This window comes from Myotis nattereri (genome assembly GCF_964212035.1).
Source record: "Myotis nattereri genome assembly, chromosome: 20".
NCBI lineage: Eukaryota > Metazoa > Chordata > Mammalia > Chiroptera > Vespertilionidae > Myotis > Myotis nattereri.
In genome coordinates, this window is record NC_138096.1 from 3,695,600 (window position 1) to 3,708,357 (window position 12,758).

Sequence of the window (12,758 nt, forward strand, 5' to 3'; positions counted from 1 at the left end):
CCGCCGCGCCCCGCGGGGCCGCACCCGGGTAGGGCTGGCGGGGGGCGCGCGGTTCCCGGGGCGCGGGCCTTACGTGGCGCGCGCGGTCGCGCTCCGCAGGGAAGTCGAATGTTACGAATCCCAGCCGGTGTCCTCGCTCAGGCCGCCCGGAGGACTGACATCGGCGGCTGGATGGACACGGAGAGCCAAAATGGCTTGCGGTTCGATTCATCAGACAATACCTCGCCCTTTGACTTGGTGTCCGACATCTTGGGACGCGCGTCTTTCTGCTCCATCCCAGATGCAGGAAGCGACGGTCAAGCCCCGCTCCCCCTCCCCCTTTGTAAACAACTGGCCTTTTCGGTCCCGGTGACTCCCCTTTTGATGGGGGCGGGTGGGGGAGCGGGAGTGGGCAGGGCAGACGGTGGCAGGGACGAGGCGGGGCGGGGCGGGGCGGGGCGGGGCGGGGCGGGGCGTTGCACGGCTGCAAGATGCGCTCTCCACCCCAGTCCTAGATTCTTATTAACAATGATCCCCGCCGCGAAACCCTTAAAATTGCCCCTTCACTTCCGTGGCTGCAAGAGGCGCTGAGTCCTTATTCGCTGAGCTGACGCCTCCCCCCTCCTCCCCTCCCCGCCACCCCTCTCTGCCCTGGAAATTACAACTCCTCGGCGCGCCGCTCGGGGAGGAGGCGGCGGCGGCGGAGGGAGGCGGGGAGGGGATCCCCGAGCCAGCCCCGTGCTCGCCCTCCGCCTACCGGCTGCGCAGCGCGCGGCCAAGGTCAGAGGCGCCGCAGGAGCAGCCGCGGAGAACCAGAGGAGCGGGTCCATTCCGGCCGCAGGAAGAGCGCCCAGGGCGCATTTGGCCGCACCGGCGGCCGCCAAGAAGGGAGGCGCACGGGGGTCTCCGGGCCGGCGAGGCCCCGCTGGGGTAGTCACTGGCATCGCGACCCGGCAGGTGGCGGCCCCTCTTCGGTCCGTGTGCGCCTTGAACTCGGGCTCCACTAGAGGCTCCCGGGCGCTGTCCGCCGACTGATGGTGCTGAACCCAGCCCCGCTGTCAAGCGGCCTGCTCTCCCGCCTTCTCCCCTACGGATCGCCCCTTTTGGGGGCGGGGCAGCGGCCAAAGGGGGGGGCCCTGGGCAGCCGCCCACTGGAGCGGAGGGCTTGGAGCAGGCGAGGCAGCGAGCGGCAGCCGGGCGCGGGTCCTGATGTGGAGAGGACGCGCGCGCTGCGGCCGCTGGCGGCGCCGGTGCTGATTCATCACCTCGAGCCTCGCAGGCCCCCGCGAGGGCAGCGGGCGGCGCGCTCCGGACTCGGGCCGCAGGCGGAGGCCGCTGGGGCCGGAGCCTCGCGGGCTGGAGGTGAGGACCCTTCCCTTCTCCTGCTCCCCGTCGTCGTAGGGCGGCGGCCTCGGGACAGAGAAGGGCGTGCCCCGAGCTGCGCGGCAGACATGCCCGTGTGGTGCCCCCGCCTCCAGTCTCCCCGGTGCTGACCGCGTTCGCGCCCCCCTGCGCCCGTCTCCCGAGCTGGGGCCATCCACCCGGGACCCGAGCCGCGATGGAGGAGGAGCTGAAGTGCCCCGTGTGCGGCTCCCTGTTCCGGGAGCCCATCATCTTGCCCTGTTCCCACAACGTCTGCCTGCCCTGCGCTCGCACCATCGCGGTGCAGACCCCGGACGGAGAGCAGCACCTGCCGCAGCCGCTCCTGCACTCGCGGGGCTCCGGGCTGCCCGCGGGCGCCGCCGCCTCGCCTTCCCCGGACCCTGAGGCCGCGCCCGGCCCGGCCTGCGGCGGTGGCGGCAGCGGAGGCGCAGCCGGCGGCCCGGGCGGTGGCGGCGGCGGCGGGGACCACGCGGACAAGCTGAGCCTGTACAGCGAGACGGACAGCGGGTACGGCTCGTACACCCCGAGCCTCAAGTCGCCCAACGGGGTGCGGGTGCTGCCCATGGTGCCCGCGCCGCCCGGCTCCTCGGCCGCCGCCGCGCGGGGCGCCGCCTGCTCCTCGCTGGCCTCGTCCTCCAGCGCCATCACCTGCCCGCAGTGCCACCGCAGCGCCTCCCTGGACCACCGCGGCCTGCGCGGCTTCCGGCGCAACCGGCTGCTGGAGGCCATCGTGCAGCGGCACCAGCAGGCCCGCGGGGCGCAGGCGGCGGCGGCCCCGGCCCTGGCCACCTGCCAGCTGTGCGACCGCACCCCGCCCGCGCCGGCCGCCGCGCTCTGCGAGCAGTGCGACGTGCTCTACTGCGCCGCCTGCCAGCTCAAGTGCCACCCGTCCCGGGGGCCCTTCGCCAAGCACCGCCTGGTGCAGCCGCCGCCGCCGCCGCCCTCCGAGGCCGCTTCTTCCGCGTCCGCGGCCCCGGGCGCCCCCAGCTCGGGCGGCGGCTGCAGGAGTCCGGGAGGCGCCTCGTCCGGAGCCGGAGCGACCGGGGGCGGCGCGGCCCGCAAGTTCCCCACGTGCCCGGAGCATGAGCTGGAGAACTACAGCATGTACTGCGCGGGCTGCCGCACCCCCGTGTGCTACCTGTGCCTGGAGGAGGGCCGGCACGGCCAGCACGAGGTGAAGCCGCTGGGCGCCATGTGGAAGCAGCACAAGGTGGGTGAGCGCCCGCGGGGCTGGGGGCCCGGACGGGGTGCGTGGCCTCTCTCCTGGAGAACTGGCAAGGGCTGGTCAGAGGGTCAAGCGGACTGACCTCATTCATTCATTCATTCATTCACGCGGGACCGACCTCATTTATTCATGCATGCATTCATTCATTCATGCAGGGATGATCTCATTCATTCATTCATTCATTCCCTCGTTCTCTCATCTGTCATTGGACAAACACTTCAATGAACTCCAGATGCTCTGAGCTGGGTGTTGGAGATGGGAAGGGCATGGAAAGATGACGTAGTAAGAAAGATGATTCTACATAAAGGGCACCCAGAATGCAGAAGCGTGCTTTTTTCACGCCTTAAATTGACTAATAAGTTACCGTTTAAAAAACATGTATTTTTATTGATTTCAGAAAGGAAGGGAGAGGGAAAGAGAGATACAAACATCCATGATGAGCATCATGGACCGGCTGCCTCCTGCACACCCCTCACTGGGGATTCAGCCCGCAACCCGGGCACGTGCCCTTGACCGGAATCGAACCTGGGACCCTTCAGTCCGCAGGCCCACACGCTAACCACGGACCCCAACTGGCGAGGGCAAATGAGTTACCTCGGTGGCCCTAGCGTCCAGCGCCCCTTCCCTCCTCTATAAAGTTTGTTTTTAAGTTCAAGTGTTACCACCTGCGAGCGAGAAAATGTCCCAAGTCTTGCACTTGGTTAACCGTCTCTGAAGGCGGGAAGGGTTCGATCCCAGCCCTCGGTGAAGGGACACACTATTCCCTCCAGAGCCGAACTCCCACCGGCTTCCAGAGCAGAAATTTCCCTCCTCTGTCAGCTAGTCTCCAGCACTTTCCACCCCCAGGCACCGTGTTTGAAGAAGCCTGCGTCCTTTTCCCCGGGGGAGCGTGGTGCCGTCACAGAGCAGGCTCTGAGTAAGACAGCGAGGCCCACTGGCATCTGCAGGTTGCCCCAGCCTCCCTCCCCAGCACTTGCCTGGGATGCCACCTCCCAGTGGGAATGGAACAGCCTCTTAGGCTATTGGCTGGAGCTCCCTGGTGGCTGCCAATCAGGTCAGGCGCTTGATTATGGCCCCAAGGCAAGTGCAGGGTCAGTTCTTGGAAGGAACATGCATCTTCATGGCTCATCCAAAGGCTCAGTTGAGGTTAGTGAGTCAGGCCTGGCAGAGTTAGAGTCCCCGACAGCAGCTGCAAATGTGGACACTTATTATTCAACGTCCTCTCTCCAGTAAATGTTTCACACCTTAAAAAGGCAGGAGGCAGCTGATCGATGATTCTCTCTCATTCTTGATGCTTCCATCTCTCTATTCCTCTCCCTTCCTCTCTGAAATCAATTAAAATATATATATTTTAAAAAGATTAGCGCCCTAGCCGGTTTGGCTCAGTGAATGGAGCATCAGCCTGCGGACTGAAGGGTCACAGGTTCAATTCCAGTCAAGAGCATATGCCTGGTTTGCAGGCTCGATCCTCAGTGAGGGATGCGTGCAGGAGGAAGCCGATTGATGATTCTCTCTCATCATTGATGCTTCTATCTTTCTTTTTTAAAAAAAATATATTTTATTGATTTTTTTACAGAGTGGAGAGGAGAGGGATAGAGAGTTAGAAGCATCGATGAGAGAGAAACATCGATCAGCTGCCTCTTGCACGCCCCCTACTGGGGATGTGCCCGCAACCCAGGTACATGCCCTTGACTGGAATCGAACCTGGGACCCTTGAGTCCGCAGGCCGATGCTCTATCCGCTGAGCCAAACCGGTTAGGGCGATGCTTCTATCTTTCTCTCCCTCTCTTTTCCTCTCTAAAATCAATGAAAATATATTTTAAAAAAAGATTAGCCGCCTTCCTGGCCTCTGTCCACTAGATTCCTGGAGATGGAACCTGCAACCCGGGCTTGTGCCCTGACCGGGAATTGAACCTCAACCTCCCGGTTCATAGGTCAACACTCAACCACGGAGCCACTCCAGCCAGGCCACTCTTCCTATAGTACACAGGACACCTCCCCCAAACAATGATGCAGCCCCAAATGTCGATAGTGTTTCTGCTGAGAAGCCCTGCTGTATAGTTACATAGACCTACCTCCCAGTCTCAGCGCCTGTAATTCTGTAAGCTTTAGGCACAGCTTAAAGCCCGCTGGATAATAACACCTAATTCCCACCATTGTTGTAAAGAGTAAGTGTGATTCTGTGTGTTTAGCCTCTAGCACAGTACCTGCCCCACAGTAACCAATGTGTGTTATTACTTTTCAAGTTCTTACACTTAAAAACCACTATACCTGTGGGAAAGCACAGGGTGCATAAAATGCTTATTTAACCTCAGTGACCTGGTTTCCTGCAGAAAAACATGTGCTGATAACTTCTTTATTTTAAATACATTTGCATTGATGTCAGAGAGGAAGGGAGAGGGAGAGAGAGATAGAAACATCAGTGAGAGAGAATCATGGATCGGCTGCCTCTTGCACGCCCCACATTGGGGATGGAGCCCGCAACCTGGGCATGGGCCCTGACCAGGACTCGAACCGTGACCTCCTGGTTCATAGGTCCACGCTCAACCACTGAGCCACGCCGGCCGGCTACACACAAGTCTTCACAATGAAGTGCAAACTGTGTGCCTCTAATAACCCCTCCTCCTCCTCCTCTTCAACCTGTGACTCCGGTGTAGGCCCAGCTGTCCCAGGCCTTGAATGGCGTTTCCGACAAGGCGAAGGAGGCGAAGGAGTTCCTGGTGCAGCTGAAGAACATTCTGCAGCAGATCCAGGTGAGCCGGCTGCAGCGCCGGGAGCGCGGGGGGTGCAGCAAGCTCAGGAGAGGCGTCCAGAGGAGAGGACCGCGTGTGGCGAGCACGTGTTCAGGGATGCGCTCGAGGAGGCTGGCTTGTCCTGCAGCCTCAGACACGGCAGACACCACACTCGGTCCGCTCACGCTCATGCGGCACTTGATACAGGAGATTTCACATCAGCTCAGTGACAGAGGATCATAGGAAGGGCTGGAGAGAAGTCACGCACCCCCTGCATGGCCACGGCATCCTACGGGGTGTCAGCCTGTCCAGCGTGTTGGGTACCCATGTCATCAATGCATCCAAATGTAAACGTGTTATTTACTAAATAAGTGTATTTTTAAAAAATATTTTTATTGATTTCAGAGAGGAAGGGAGAGGGGGAGAGAGATAGAAACATTAATGATGAGAGAGAATCGTGGATCGGCTGCCTCCTGCACGCCCCACACTGGGGATGGAGCCTGCAACCCGGGCATGTGCCCTGACCGGGAATCGAACCGTGACCTCCTGGTTCATAGGCCAATGCTCAACCGCTGAGCCACACTGGCCGGGCCTAAACAAGTGTATTTGTAGCACTCTTGCTATGTTACATCCTGAGCCAGATGCAGACTCCTCAGGTACTGTGTCTGGCCTCAGGAGCTCGGAGTGTGAGGGAGAGTGCACATGCGTGTGCTCCGTGTGAATGTGCACGTGGAGGAACATACACGTGGTGACCCTGGAGAACAGCAGTGTCAGGATGGAGGAAAGGGACTGAGGGACTAAGTCGGAGATGGCTGCTTGGGACACATGTGCACACGCAAGAGGACGGGATTACGCAGAATGCAACTTTGCAGCCTGTTCCCCCGCCCCCATGAGGATTCCTGTGACAATAAAAACTCTGAACAAGGTTTGAATGACTAAGGACTATCCTGCCAGAGAGATGTGCCGCGATGCACGGCTCCTCTCCCGCAGTTCACATCTACTCGGTTTCCAGTTTCATCTCATCTCGGTAACTCCAGGACGCGCGTCCGTGTGTCTAGCACCCGCCAGACCTCAGCACGCCTCCCCTAACCCTCTCTGCTCCCCCAGGAGAACGGGCTGGACTATGAAGCCTGCCTGGTCGCTCAGTGTGACGCGCTGGTCGAGGCTCTGACTCGGCAGAAGGCCAAGCTGCTCACCAAGGTCACGAAAGAGAGGGAGCACAAGCTGAAGGTAGGTCCCCGGGAGACCAGGGCGCCCACGCCCCTCCCTCCCCGTCCCCGTCGCAGCCTCTGCACCCAGCACGGGTGGAGCACTGAGTCCATATTAGTGAGTGAGTGAACCGATGAATGAATGAATGAGTGAGTGAGTGAGTGAATGAATGAATGAGTGAATTAATGAAGGAATAATTGAAGGAGTGAGTGAGTGAAGGAAGGAATGAGTGAGTGAATGAATGAATGAGTGAAGGAAGGAATGAGTGAGTGAATGAATGAATGAATGAGTGAATTAATGAAGGAATAATTGAAGGAATGAATTAGTGAATGAGTGAAGGAAGGAATGAGTGAGTGAATGAATGAATGAATGAGTGAATTAATGAAGGAATAATTGAAGGAATGAGTGAGTGAACGGATGAATAAGCGAGTGAGTGAAACAAGGAAGGGATGAGCAAGCTGCCCCTGGGCCCACGTACTCACGTGACTGTCCCTGAAGCCAGTCGACACGCATGTGGTCCCTCCAAAGCCAGCACTGGACGCCCCGAGTCCTGCCGGTCGCAAGTCCACTCTCCCCAGCCGCCTCTGAGCCCCGGGAGCTGACTCCAGGACTCCTGCTCTCGCCTCACTGACGGTGACGAGGCCGAGCTCGCTCAGGTCCCAGCTCTGCCCTTTTTAGGCCGTGTCTGCTGGGTCCCGCACTCAGTAATCAGCAGCCATGACAGGACCCCAGCCAGCAAGGGGAGGGGGGGTTCCCCTCGCACGGTGCTGGGCTCCTGGGCTGGGCAGCACCTGTAAGCATGTGGCATTGACGAAGGACGACTTCATAGTCCCAAGGCTCGATCTGTTTTATAGACATTTGCCAACCGAATCGGAAATTATTACTTCCTTTTCCTCTCTTTTTCTTTTCTTTTCTTTTCTTTTCTTTTCTTTTCTTTTCTTCTCTTCTCTTCTCTTCTCTTCTCTTCTCTTCTCTTCTCTTCTCTTTTCTTTCTTTTTTTGGTTAACCCTCACCTGAGGGCATTTTCCCATTGATTTTCAGAGAGAGTGGAAGGGAGAGGGAGAGACAGAGAGAGAAACATCGATGTGCAAGAGTCTCATTGATTGGTTGCCTCCCACATGCCCCCAACCGGGATCTGGGATGGAACCTGCAACCCAGGTACGTGCCCTTAACCAGAATCAAGCCCGGAACCCTTCAGTCCATGGGCTAATGCTCCAACCGCTGAGCCAAACCGGCCAGGGCAGGAAATACTACTTTCCAGGGAAGGAGGAGTGAGCTCTGGGGATGGTCCGTGGCTGGTGAACCATGGAGTCCCCCGAGGCCAGTGAGAAGGGAGACCAGCCGGGGGGAGGTTCAGATTCCGCACTTTCTCTGCTCGTCTACCCAGAGTTCAGGACGTTTGCTCTGCTGGGGGCTGTGGCCCCTCCTGTTGGGAATGGATCCATTTTATCCCCCAGTAACGAGGGCATGTGGTGCTCAGGAGCAGGACGGCGAGAAGAGAGGGTTCGCAGCGGGCCGGGCCAGTGCCACCTCTTCCAGAACCTTCTCTGTGACTCTCGCCTCGGATGATGAGAGGGTGACTGGGGACTCTTTCCCCGCAGATGGTCTGGGACCAGATCAACCACTGCACGCTGAAGCTGCGCCAGTCCACGGGGCTGATGGAGTACTGCCTGGAGGTGATCAAGGAGAACGACCCCGCCGGCTTCCTCCAGGTGAGCCTGCTCCCAGGGCCCAGGCGGGCTCGCTCCCTTCCCCCAGCCCCACCCCACTCCCCAAACTCCGCTAGGAAGGCCCCTTCCCAAGGCCTGGAGTTGAGTAGTCCTTTGCTCAAGGGTTCCAGAAGACCCGAGTCCTCATCTTTTTTTATCTTTATTATTTATTTGTATTGATTTCAGAGAGGAAGGGAGAGGGAGTGAGAGAGAGAGAGAGAAACATCCATGATGAGAGGGAATCACTGATCGGCTGCCTCCTGCACGCCCCCACTGGGGCTGGAGCATACAAAACGGGCATGTGCCCTGACCGGGAATCAAACCTGGACCTCTTGGTTCATAGGTCGAGGCTCAACCACTGAGCCACACCAGCCGAGCTTAAGATAGGATTTAAACCACACAGTGCGTTTGCATGTTCCGCCTGTCGCACTGGTAGGGTTCATTTCCTCTCGTCCACGGCTTCACACTAGCCGAGGGCAGCCCCATCCTGCCCCTGGGCACAGGGACAAGGCCCCAATGCCTCCCTCATCACTCACTGCACGATTTTCCCTCTGCAAATCCAAACCCTGACCTCCGCGCTCCCTTTAAGATCTCGGACGCCCTGATCAAGCGAGTCCAGGTGTCTCAGGAGCAGTGGGTCAAAGGCGCCCTGGAGCCCAAGGTGTCCGCGGAGTTTGACCTGACCCTGGACAGTGAGCCGCTGCTGCAGGCCATCCACCAGCTGGACTTCATCCAGATGAAATGTAGGGGTGAGCCGGGACTGGCCAGTTCAGGCAGGGCTGCTTTCAGAACAGGTGGCCCCTCTGAGGGGCAGCTTACAGGGGTGGGGAACGTCTGGTCCGCGGGCCATAGAAGGCCCGAGAAATCCTTTGGTCTGGCCCTGCCAAGGCATAAGGGGTGAGTTAACTAAATGCTTGACCAAATATAGCAGGCTAATTTTCTTTAAAATTTTTTTAAAAATTTATTTTAGCGAGGAAGGGAGTGGGAGAGGGAGATAGAAATATCCATGATGAAAAAGAATCATGGATCGGCTGCCTCCTGCACGCCCCACACCGGGGATGGAGGCTGCAACCCTGGGCATGTGCCCTGATGGGGAATCGCACCGTGACCTCCTGGTTCATAGGTCAACGCTCATCCACTGAGCCATGCTGGGCGGGCATAGCAGGCTAATTTTTAAATGGATAATTTTGCATGGCCTGCAAATGATGTTATAAATATGGAAGTGGCCCTTGGCAGAAAAACGGTTCCCCACCCCTGCACTACAAGGTCATGATACTGGGAGGGAGGTGGAGCGGGAGGGGAGGGACGCCCGAGTCACAGACGAAGCTCAAGCCCCAGCTCAGCCACCCGCTGGCTGGGTGGCCCCGGGCAGGTGGCCCCCTGGCCTGAACCTGAGCTGTCCCACTAGTAAGAGAGCGTCCTTGTTCATCAGAGACACTGTCCCGTCCTCCTGTCCTCCCCCAGGCCCTGACCTTTGCCTTCCTCCCTCCTAAGCTCCAGGGGCCCCTCTTCTGCTTCTGTGACTTGTTTCCTGAGCCCATGCAGCCCAGCTGGCTCACTTCTTCCACCTCTGTGACTCTCTGAATAACCTTCCTCTTATAAAATAAAATAAAGTAAAATAAAATAAAATATGCTCCCAGCACAAGGCTTAAATGTCTGCATTTTACAGCCCCATCCCCACCCCTGCACCCCCAGCACCATCCCAGCCCCAGGTGTTAGCTGTGCGCTGGCCCCCAGGGTCCCTATGGGCCTGGAGGCACGTGGATGGAGGCTCTGCTGGAATTCCCACAGATCCTCCAGTTTAACAGTGGAAATCAGTGGTTGTCAGTGGGTGGGTGGGTGGGGGAGGCACCTTCTGTGGCCCCAGAGGTGCCTGGACAACCTGTGCCTGCCCTCACCTGCCCACCTGGAGTCTAGACCCCAGGGCGAGGGGTGCACAGGACAGGCTGAGAGTGGCTGCAGGGTGGCTGGGGAGGAATTCAGCCAGGTTTCCTCCTGGGGGCCTGGCTCGGATAGGGAAGGGGAGGAGGTCGGGCCCTGGGATGGGGAGGGGGCAATAAAGGCCCCGTGCCCTGAGGGGGGGGGTCATGCTCTAACCCTCGTGTCCCTGTCCCCGCCGCAGTGCCACCCGGCCCCCTGCTGCAGCTGGAGAAGTGCTGCACCCGCAACAACAGCGTCACGCTGGCCTGGAGGCTGCCGCCCTTCACCCACAGCCCCGTGGACGGCTACATCCTGGAGCTGGACGATGGCGACGGGGGGCAATTCCGGGTGAGCCCCGTGCAGGTCTGGCGGGCCCGAAGGTCCAGGCTGGGCGTGGCTCTCACTGCCCCAACCTCTGGGCCAGCCTGAGAGGCCGCCCGTCGCTCTGATGCCACCAGAGAGGGTATTGGCTCCAAGGACAGAGTGATGAGGTGCGAAGGCCCTGAGGCAGGAATAAGGTTTTTAATATATGTATCTCTTTTTATTGATTTCAGAGAGTAAAGGAGAGGGAGAGAGAGAAACATTAATGATGAGAGAGAATCATGGATCGGCTGCCTCCTGCACGTCCCACACTGGGGATCAAGCCCACAACCGGGGCATGTGCCCTGACCAGGAATCGAACTGTGACCTCCTGGTTCATAGGTTGATGCTCAACCACTGAGCCACACCGGCCGGGCATCACTCTGACACTTTCAATGTCAACATGCCGCGGAGAGAAACCCTCCAGGTAACAGGTGCCGGCCGTGTCCCCGGCTCTCTTTCAGGAGGTGTATGTGGGCAAGGAGACCCTATGCACCATCGACGGACTCCATTTCAACAGCACCTACAACGCCAGGGTCAAGGCCTTCAGCTCCTCCGGTGTCGGGCCTTACAGCAAGACCGTGGTCCTGCAGACGTCGGACGGTGAGCACGGGGGTCTCCGGGGGAGAGACAGGTGCAGGCTCTGTCTCTGAGCCCGGGTGAGGGCCTGCTAGCAACTTCCCCCCTGCTGACCGGCTCCCCCCGCCTCCTTCCTTTCCAGTGGCCTGGTTCACCTTTGACCCCAACTCTGGGCACCGGGACATCATTTTGTCCAACGACAACCAGACGGCCACCTGCAGCAGCTACGACGACCGGGTGGTGCTGGGCACGGCGGCCTTCTCCAAGGGCGTGCATTACTGGGAGCTGCACGTGGACCGGTACGACAACCACCCGGACCCCGCCTTCGGGGTGGCCCGGGCCAGCGTGGTCAAGGACATGATGCTGGGCAAGGACGACAAGGCCTGGGCCATGTACGTGGACAACAACCGCAGCTGGTTCATGCACTGCAACTCCCACACCAACAGGTGCGTTGCCCTTGGCCTGGCCAGCGTAGAGAAAGGGTATCCCAAAATTCACCCAAGATTTGAATTTTTCGTGAGCAATAACAACAACAACAACAACAAAATTAAAGCCTAATTGTACTTGGTTCATTGAATCAGATTCTAATACCTGTGGCCCTTTAATTCAATCCCTTCCATTTGATCAGCATGACCAAGTACCAATGATGGCCCAGGAGCAGGGACAGTGAAGACCAATGAAGACCACGGCTTTGTGTCTGTGCCAGCAAAGCCGTGGAGGCCATTGACCCTGGTGTGCTATTCCATACATAACCCTATACTGTATGTTTTATGAATCAATAAAAAATGTACAATTTTTAATTATAAACCTGGGTTTTCTATCAAAGTTACTTCTTGCGTGAATTTTGGGACACCCTTTATATTTAGGCGGTTGTCCCTGAGCCACCGCGACATCCCGGGCTGGGTGTGGTGACGGCCCCATGGGGGCTTCTCTCCACAGGACGGAAGGCGGCGTGTGCAAGGGGGCCACCGTGGGCGTGCTGCTGGACCTGACCCAGCACACCCTGACCTTCTTCATCAACGGCCAGCAGCAGGGCCCCACGGCCTTCAGCCACGTGGACGGGGTCTTCATGCCGGCCCTCAGCCTCAACCGCAACGTGCAGGTACCTTGCCCGCCCCCCGGGGCCATGGGCTGCTGCCCCTGCTGCTCGGGGGACGTCCACAGGGCATCTGGGCGGCCGGGTGGTTCTCATTCCAAGGCGAGAGGTGCAGATCCGTTCCTAGGGGCACACGAGTGGGCTGCACCTGAGTGACCTGAGCCCACAGCCCCGCGATGCGGAGACGCGGCTGCCTGTGGGCACCGGCAGCAGAGGGTCACACGTGGCCGCTGTGCCCTGGGCGCTCAGGGCTTGCTGGGGCACCCTTGCCCCCCTCACCGGTCCCGCGTTCCTTTCCAGGTCACCCTGCACACAGGACTGGATGTGCCAACCCACCTGGGGCGGCCCAAGCTGGCCGGCAACTAGCCCCCCCACTCCCACCCCACAAGGGTGTCTGGGAGGAGCCCGCCACCCCTCGCTGAGATCAACAACCACGCGGGCCGATGGATGACCACGTCACGGTGCCCCCCGAGGCCCCTGAGTATCTTAGAGACGTGTTTGCTTTGGGGGACGGAGGAGGGGTCGCAGGCTGGGCCTGCCGAGGCCGCTGTGGGTGGGGGACACGG

General features: G+C 59.3%; 1 protein-coding gene across 2 annotated transcripts; it reads left to right on the top strand.

Annotated features, from left to right (window-relative positions):
* Window positions 1-1,537: 1,537 nt before the first annotated feature.
* On the top strand, window positions 1,538-12,558 carry TRIM67 (tripartite motif containing 67; the record flags this gene model as incomplete). 2 transcript variants are annotated; one of them, XM_081114303.1, is made up of 10 exons in its annotated part: window positions 1,538-2,572; window positions 5,245-5,340; window positions 6,427-6,549; window positions 8,130-8,240; window positions 8,827-8,986; window positions 10,360-10,505; window positions 10,982-11,120; window positions 11,239-11,542; window positions 12,036-12,198; window positions 12,493-12,558. In XM_081114303.1, the coding sequence occupies 10 exons, from the start codon at window positions 1,538-1,540 to the stop codon at window positions 12,556-12,558; spliced, it is 2,343 nt and encodes a 780-aa protein (XP_080970429.1). The 2 variants fall into 2 exon arrangements, with proteins under 2 accessions (XP_080970429.1, XP_080970430.1); XM_081114304.1 differs by having other exon boundaries at window positions 8,827-8,980.
* Between the last annotated feature and the right edge of the window lie 200 nt (window positions 12,559-12,758).